This window comes from Nesoenas mayeri, assembly GCF_963082525.1.
Source record: "Nesoenas mayeri genome assembly, chromosome: 14".
Taxonomy (NCBI): domain Eukaryota; kingdom Metazoa; phylum Chordata; class Aves; order Columbiformes; family Columbidae; genus Nesoenas; species Nesoenas mayeri.
The window spans coordinates 4,104,675-4,113,002 of record NC_137556.1 but is presented as its reverse complement, the minus strand read 5'-3'; the positions used below and the strand labels follow the sequence as shown (position 1 = coordinate 4,113,002).

Sequence of the window (8,328 nt, the reverse complement as noted above, 5' to 3'; positions counted from 1 at the left end):
CCTCCCCTTCGCGGTCGGAGCGGCCCCTTTAAGTGCGGCGGTGACGTCAGGGGCGGGCACAGCTTGTGCTGGCGCGGCGCCCGCGGGCGCAACTGGCGGGGGGGGGATACCCCTGCGGCCGCGCGCTGCCGGTGCCGGTGCCGCTGCCGGTGCCGCTGCCGGTGCCGCTGCCGCATGGCTCTGGCCGGCGCCCTCCGGAACCTGACGCTGACCCTGGGGGCCGCTGTGGCCGCCCTCGGTTCCCTCCTCTTCATCGCCTGGAAGATCTACTTCCGCACCGGCACCGGCACCGACTGGAGCGGCTGGTGGGAGCGGGAGCTGCGGGAGCTGTGGGACCGAACCCCCGCCGGCGACGCGGTAGGAGCGGGACCGCCGCTGAGACCATCGCGGGGTGGGAAGGGCACAGGGTCGGGATCTCCCCGGCATCCCCTATACCAGGATCCCCTTACCGGGATCTCCCTGAGACCAACCGGGCACGGACGGGCCAGGGGGTCGTGATCCCTTCGGGTTCCTCGCGCACCGGAGACGGTCAGGCTGGCGGAGGGGCTGGGAGGGAATCACCCCCGCGATCACCAGGCTGGAGAAAGCTCCGCATCACCAGCAGGATCCCTGTGAGCACGTGGGGCTGGAGAAAGGAGCGGGGGGGTCTGAGTCCCCCGGGATCGCTCACCAGGATGCCCCCGAGCGATACTCCGCGGGATGACAGCCCTTGGGGACCCTCCTGCAGCTCATCCTGCTGGGGAAAGGGTCCCCGATCTAAGCCACCTCTGGAACCCACCAGGCTGGAGACGGGGGCTGGGGGGGACCCCTTGCTCTGGGTTTGGCCCTCAGACTCAACCAGCTGCCCGAGCAAGGGGCTACGGGTCCTGGGACCAGCCCCCACACACCCTGCACCCCCCTATATCCCCACAGCTGGACTGGCGGCAGGTGCTGGTGCTGGGGCTGGATGGGGCAGGGAAGAGCAGCGTCCTGCACTACATCTGCAGTCAGACGGCCAGGGAGCACATCGCACCCACCCACGCCTTCAACTCTGCCCAGCTATATGTCGGGGGGCTGGAGATGGACCTGCTGGAGGGTAAGGCTGGCCTGGCCCAAATGTGTCCCCCAGAGCTGAGCCTGCATGGCCTGGAGGGTGTTCCGTATCCCCCAGCACTGGGCTGGGGGTGCAGAGCAACCTGGGCAGCAGGAGCATCCTGGGCGGTGGGAGCTCTGGTTCCTCGGGGTGCTACAGGGAGATGGCAGCCCCGCTCACCCCCATGCCGATGCCTGATCCTGCCCCTCTCCTGCAGTGGGGGGCAGCCAGAACCTGCGAGCGTACTGGCCCTACTACCTGAGCCAAGCCCACGTGCTGGTGTTCGTGGTGGACTCGGTGGACAGGTCCCGCCTGCTGACGGTGCGCCAGGAGCTGCACGCACTGCTGGCTGCAGAGCCCCGGCTGCCCCTGGTTGTGCTGGCCAACAAGCAGGTGGGTGTCAGTCTGTCCGTCCATGTAGCTGTTCCCAGGGCTGTTTGCAGCAAAACTGTCCCTCCCTAGGGTCCTGAGGGGAAATCCTCATACCTCTAATCCACTGGCTCTTGCAAAATCTGATTTCTGGGGTCCTGTCTCCTCCACTCTTTGTCAGGAGGCACGGCTGCCATTTCCAGTGCCCTGGCTAACGAGTTTTACGACAGCACCCAGGCAGCAGCCTGTAAAATCCCCCGGGGGAAATATATTTCCCATGCAGACAGGCAAGTGTACGCCTGGTGCTGTTTCCCTTTAGCTTGTGCCAAAGCGACTCCAACGCAGGAGCGAGGCAGCCCTGGCTGCGCACGATCCCTGCCAGGACCACACAGGCAGGACGGGGCTCCTGCCAGCCGGCAGCACTGCTCCCAGCGCTGCTCCCCTCCTGAGCAGCTGCTTCTCTCCCTCACAGGACAAGAGCGATGCCCTGAGCGTGGCAGAGCTGCGGGAGGAGCTGGCCCTGCACACACTCAGCGAGCAGCGGGAGCTCTTCCTCCTGCCCACCAGCGCGACCTGGGCCAGCCTGAGCTCTGCCACCAGTGTCCTCCATGTGAAGAGTCTGCTGGTCACCCTGCTCTCCCAGCCCTGAGACTGTATGGGGGGTGGACAGGCTCCCACCCCCAGCACGGTTCCTCTTTGGAGTCCACAGCGCTGGGACGGTGGCGGCCAAGCAGGAGACCTGGAGCTCAGACTCACTGGTAGCAGGCTGCTGGCTCTGGGGTGCTCACTGCACCCCGCGAGGTTTCGGGTTGAGCTGTGGCATGGCTGCCCTCAGGGAACATGAGCAGCAGGCTCTGCTCTCTGCCTCCCCCAGTTCAGGGACGAAATATCGCTTGGGATGGAGGCACAAGCACAGCTTTGACCTCTTGGTGAGCATGAACGTGCAGCACAGGGCAGGGCCTCACACGTTCACTGCAGCCCTGCAGGATATGAAATGAATGGGGCTGAAGAAGCGAGGTGGCCCTTTCACCCACCAGCATGGACAGGTCATGCCAGGAGAGGGGCTCTCCCTGCTGAAAAACACGAGGAGCTCCTGCTGGTGCAGCCCTGACAGTGCAGCACACACCAGTGGGAATAACCTGCTCAGGCCGTTCCTCACCAGGGCTGAGCACAGCTCCCAATTCCCCCAACTCTGTATTTAAAGCCCTGTTTAGGAAAGATGAAGGAAGGTGTCAGGCAGCCCTGCACTGCCCTTTCACCCTGAGCAGGGGTAAAGACAGGCTGTCTGGGAGGAGCTGCGCTCAGCAGACACGTCCCCCTGCACGTCTCCCTTCCTCTCAGCTGCCCTGGGGAGAAGGGAAGGAGCCAAGCCCAGGGCCCGCAGGGTCCTGGAAAACCAATCATGAAACCTGAAGGGCACATCAGGGAAACTAATATGCACCGGCCTGTCTCTGCTGTGAAATCTTTTGTACAGTTGCTCTTTTATTTTTTCAATAAAAGAGGCCAATCACTGCACTGTCGTCCGGCTCCTTGGCAGGGAAGGGCCCCCAGCCCATGCTCTCAAGCTGCAGGCAGGAACATCGCTCATGGTGGAGGGAAGGAGCCCATGGCCCTGCTCCAGCCGCCACTTACGGGGAAATTGGCAAAGACCCAAGTGCTGCCGCACCCCGTGGGCCCCCAGCACCATTGCTGCTGGGGGTGACAGGTGCCCATGTCCCAGGGTTCAGCACCAGGAGCTCTCGAAAGTGGGATTGCGCCATGTGAGAGACAATGAGTAAGACATTCACACCAGCTTGAAAGAGTAATTTATTTTAACAAGGCAAAAGTGCTGGCTGCTGCACAGAAAGGGAGCCGCATGGCCCATTCAGTCCCAACACCACAAGCCACAGCCAAGAGTCTTTCATGCCTGGTTATAACTGTCTCTGTCTAATGAAGGTCCTTCCTCCATTACCAGAGGCTTTGTGTAGCTCAACGTGCTGGTGCTGAGCCTGGGACTGTCACCTGTCAGTCCCCGCTCAGCTCAGGAAATGGTCGTGTCAAGCCTGTACTTGCAAGTAAACCTGAAGAAAAAGGGCAGTCACTGCACGTCCATCTTCTCCTGCTTGAGTGACGCAATGAAATCCTTGTACTCATCGGGATAGAAATTCTTGTACACATTGATCTTTCTCTTAATCTGCTTGGGAGTATCCTGGTAGTAGTTCTTCTCATCTCGAGCCATTTCCTGTGACCAAGGAGAGGGTAAGTCAGGTGAGCAGCCCCAAAAGCAAACACCAAACCAGCCTAGGCACACCCCAAAGGCCCAACCAGGCTCTGATCCCTCCCTGACTCAGACAGGGATCCAGCCAAGGTTCAACATGCTGTTTCCCTGTAAGGATCAGCGGATTGCAAAACAGGACAGCGAGGATTAGCGACTCTCATCCTGCAGAAGAGTCCAGAGTGAATCACTCCACGTGCCCCTTGCTCTGGGACAGCCAGTGCTTACCTTGTAGTTCTCCCCGTGGTTCTGTATCATGTACCGCACATAGTCAATGAGGTCTCGTGAGAGCGTGTTTGACTTCTTCTCAGGGAGACTGGCCTCATATTCCATCTCTAGACAGGGGACAGAGACACCATGAAGCAGGGGAGGGAAGCGAGCAGCACCTCCGAGGTCCCCAGACTCTTCCCGAGATGGAGCCCCACCAGCACTGCAGAAAGGAGGTGGTTCCTGCAGCACAAGCTCAGCTGCCCGCACACACAGCGCTGCTTCCCAGCACGATCACACAAAAAAACAAAGAAGCCAACAGCGTTCCACGCAGGCTGCAGGTATCCAGGCCTGCGCCGTGGCTGCTCTCCAGCTCACACCACACGGAGCCTTTCTGCCCAGAGTGCAACTGTTCAGAGCTGCCCAGCCTGCTGCTATAATATGCAGGGTACTGCAGCCACGGCTTCTTGTCACCCTGGTGCCACACACCAGCACATTTTGGAGTGACAAGAGCCCTCTTGGGGGCTGCAGGTAGAAATGCTGCGAAAAAAGCAGCACAGGAGGGAAAAGTAAATTCATGAGACAGAGGATACAAGGGAATGGCAGAGCTGCTGTCCTGGCACCCAGTTCAGCTCTGGCCAGGCTGGGAACCCCCAGCTGACTCCTGCCGGGGGTAACTTCTCTACAAGCCCACAAGCTTGGACAAGAATTAACAGCCATCCCTGGCACAGCGCAGCAGTTAAGGACAGTCCAGTAGCACAAAGATGAGAGACAAAATAACCCACAGAGCGTCAGGAGAACCCCAAAAATGCAACGGCAGTGGTGTGGCTTGGCAGGAAACCCGCCAGGGCTGGGGGTGCTGAAGGGCTCCCTGGGGAGGACAGGAGCAGCACTGACCGTTCACCACGTAGGGCTTCCGCACTATTTTATTTCCTTGCTCCCGTCCGTTGCTTTCCAGTTCCATCCCCTGTGTTAAATGAGAGAGAAGGTAAGTCAAGAAATGCCCACTGAGAAGAGAGCTGTGTCCCCATACATTGCTTGCAAGACTCCGAACTGCTTATACAGCAGCTGCAAGGGCCAGGAAATCTCAGCTGTCTTAAGCAGAGCCTTATTTGCACCATTAAGCCAGCCTGTGGGCAAGCCTGTCACCCAGTAATACGGGGTGTAAGGAGACAAGCGGCAAACAAGGTCACTCCTGTTTTTCTTCATGCATGTGATGTTTCATGGGGTCACCTTTCACCTGGAAGCATCGTCCACTGACGCTGCTGTACACAAAGAGGCTTTCTTTATCACCAGGAGCAACTCAGCTAAACCTGGCAAGGCCCAGGAGATTGACAGATGTTATTTATACCTGTTCTAAAGTCCATTATTTCACCGTGGCACCGTAGCTTGTTCCCTGGCCAGGACCCCGGTGAGAAAAGCATATCAACAAAGATAAGAAACGCGTCCATCTACAGAGACTGATCCAAAGCCGCCTGGCTCGTGCTCTCCTCGCTGCTTTTCCCCGGCCTGGCTGCGTGTCCTGGGAGAGGCCCAACCTTCCAGCCCCCCGCAAAGGAGCAGCCCCAGCAGAGCCCCCCGGCCGGGCACGGCCACACTCACCAGCTTCTTGGGGATGGGGACGGCCTTGTTGGGATCCTCGGCCAGGCCCATCTCGGCCAGGTTCTGCGCCACCGACTTGGTGGGGTCCCAGGCATGGCGGATGTGCGAGCTGCGGGGAAGCGGACACCGGCGTCACGGGCCGCGCTCACCCCCGCGGCCACCCGGCCCCGAGCACCCACCGGGACGCGCAGCGGGTCCCCCCGGGGCGGGAGACTCACGGCCGCCCCGCCCGCAGCCCACGCGCGGCCCCGCGCCCCCCGTGCGCGCGCCCCCGCAGGCTCACCAGGCGATGCGCGGGGCCGCGCGGCGGCGGGCGCTGCGGTAGAGCCGCTTGCGGTTGAGGTTGTAGGAGTATTTCTGCCGCCGGCCCTTCCCCTTCGCTTTCGGCATGGCGGCCCCACGCTGCTGCCGCCGAGCGCCGGGCCGCGCCGCGGGGCACCACGGGAAGTGTAGTCCTGCGCCTGCAGCGCCGTCTACTGCTTGTGCCCGTGCGGACTACAACCCCCGGCATGCCCTGCGCCGGGAGTGCGCGGCTCCTCCTGGCTACGGCAGCCGAGGAGGGCTGCGAGTCGCCACCTTCCCTGCGCTCCGCAGCCATGGAGACCGGGCCTCCCCCGCCGCTGGAGCCCGTCCCGCTGCCGGTGTTCGCCGAGGAGGGTTTCGGGGACAAGTTCCTGCGCAAGACCCGCGAGAACCCCTTGGTACCCCTCGGTGAGGGCGAACGGCCGTGGGGTGACGGGGAACAGGCCCGGGCGGTGGGGCTGGTGGCGGGGCGGCCGCGCTTGGGCCGGAGCGCGGGGGCTGCGCTCGGGGGACACGGCTCGTCGGGGAGTGTTGTCGAAGGAGCCGGCAGCGCTCAGGGGCGGGAGGAGGCGTGAGCTGGTCCCGCGGCCCCCGCCCCGCTGACCCGTCCCTCTGTCCTCCCCAGGCTGCCTCTGCACGCTCGGCGTCCTGACCTACGGACTGATCAGCTTCAAGAGGGGCAACACCCGCCGGTCGCAGCTGATGATGCGGGCGCGTATCCTGGCCCAGGGCTTCACCTTCGCGGCGCTCCTGGGAGGCATGGTGGTGACAGCTATGAAATCCAGACAGTGAAGCCAGACAAGCGAGGAGCGGGGGGCACGTACCCGCCAGCCTGTGCCCCGGCTGGCAGGGTGGGTTCTGGCTGCAGATGGAGTTTTCTGAGAGACGGTTGTGATGTCTTGGTGGAGCCGGTGTCAGAGAGGCTCTGTGCTCCAGGGTGCTGGAAGTGTGGCTAATACACCTCTGTGATTAATGTGAAATTTGGGCCGTGGCATTTTTTTATTCTCTGAGAGCTAATTCTGCTGCAACACCAGAGGCTGCCCTCACTAAGGCTCCATCAGACCTCTTGTCCCTGCTTGCAGCGACAAGTCTGTTAAAATTGTGTCCTGTGGGTTGTGGGCTGCACTGTGGTGTCGCTTTAGTTAGGCAACGCACCAACATTTCAGAAATGAGCTGCCCGGGTAGGAAGGATCAGCTCTGTTTATGGTTTGATCCTGGCAGGACAGAGTTCATAAGCAGCAACTGAGTGGTTTGGGGAGAATATGTAATCAACATTTGAGAAATGAGCTGCCCGGGCAGGAAGGATCAGCTCTGTTTATGGCTTGATCCTGGCAGGACAGAGTTCATAAGCAGCAACTGAGTGGTTTGGGGAGAATATGTAATCTGTTGAGTTGCAACCGGTGAGTAATAAAATGAGGTTCTGATTGATGCTGGATTGCAGAGCATTAAAGCCAGGAGAGTAAACAGTGTAGGAAGGAAAGGGAGCAGACAGGGCTGCCTCTAAGCTGTGGTGATGCAAGCAGGACACAAGAGATGTAGCTGCCCATGAAAACAAGCTAGGAACTTGGATTTCCAAAACAGGGCCTGGCTGCGTTCTCTGGGACGTGCTGCTGCTTCTGCTTTTGCTGGGGTTGGTTCCTGCACCGCTCGCTGCTTCGCGTGAGCTGGAACTGGCTGCTGAACAAGTGACCTGTTCCCAGAGGGAGCTGTGCTGCCTGTGTCGTGACTGTCACAGTTTCACTCCAGCTAGCAGTGAAAACCGCAATAGCTGCTTGCTCACTCACCCCACCCCAAGTAGGGGAGAGAATCAAAAGGGAAGGAAGAAACTAATGGATTGAGCTAAGAACAGTTTAATAAAATAACAAAATACTGCTAATTTTAATATATATAAAATAAGTGATACTCAGTGCAATTCTTCATGAAATCCATCTGCACCAAGCAGCCAGTCCCAGAGAGAACGTCCTGGTCCCCAACAGCCGATCCCAGGGAGGGAGAGGTAGAAATGTCCAGAGGTAGAAATGTCCAGAGGCCACTACAGAACAGCAAAAGGCTGAACTAAAGGAACCCTGGAAAAAAATCCACCAAAACAGAGCAGAAACAGAACGGGTCTCCCAAGCTGGAAAACCCAGCTCCCACTGAATATCAAGCACGATGCTAATGGCACAGAATACTTGCATTGATCAGCCTGGGTGTCAGTCAAGGTCTGTCACGTTCATGTCCCCCTTCCCAGCTGCCTCACACCTGCAGATACAGAGCCCAGAAAGACCTTGGTCTCCCACACAACAGCTAAGATAACAGTTAGTTGTTACATTCTTTTCATTCCAACTCAAAAATGCTGGAAAGTTACTTTGAGAAAAACATTAATTATGTCCCAGGGTGCTATCTTGTTATTCTCAGACTAAATCCAAACAATAACCGTGCTAGCTACCAAAAATAAAGTTCCTAACTGCATGAAGAAAGTTAATTTCAGTCAGACCAGCAGAGTGACAAACATTGTCACAGGCAGCTGCAAGTCCCGCTG

At 59.2% G+C, this 8,328-nt stretch overlaps 3 protein-coding genes across 3 annotated transcripts; 2 read left to right on the top strand and 1 right to left on the bottom strand.

Moving 5' to 3' along the window:
- Positions 1-124: 124 nt before the first annotated feature.
- Positions 125-2,950, top strand: ARL10 (ARF like GTPase 10). The gene is made up of 4 exons (XM_080353174.1): positions 125-357; positions 913-1,075; positions 1,290-1,465; positions 1,914-2,950. Exons 1-4 carry the CDS (start codon positions 175-177, stop codon positions 2,088-2,090), a joined length of 699 nt encoding a protein of 232 aa, XP_080209300.1. The 5' UTR covers positions 125-174; the 3' UTR covers positions 2,091-2,950.
- A 279-nt stretch (positions 2,951-3,229) lies between these two features.
- Positions 3,230-5,919, bottom strand: NOP16 (NOP16 nucleolar protein). The gene is made up of 5 exons (XM_080353135.1): positions 5,788-5,919; positions 5,505-5,613; positions 4,800-4,869; positions 3,924-4,030; positions 3,230-3,662 (listed from the first exon to the last, which is right to left on the bottom strand). The coding sequence occupies exons 1-5, from the start codon at positions 5,892-5,894 to the stop codon at positions 3,519-3,521; spliced, it is 537 nt and encodes a 178-aa protein (XP_080209261.1). The 5' UTR covers positions 5,895-5,919; the 3' UTR covers positions 3,230-3,518.
- Positions 5,920-6,039: 120 nt separating this feature from the next.
- On the top strand, positions 6,040-7,675 carry HIGD2A (HIG1 hypoxia inducible domain family member 2A). Its single transcript, XM_080353116.1, has 2 exons — positions 6,040-6,215; positions 6,433-7,675. Exons 1-2 carry the CDS (start codon positions 6,101-6,103, stop codon positions 6,597-6,599), a joined length of 282 nt encoding a protein of 93 aa, XP_080209242.1. The 5' UTR covers positions 6,040-6,100; the 3' UTR covers positions 6,600-7,675.
- The last annotated feature ends 653 nt before the right edge of the window (positions 7,676-8,328 follow it).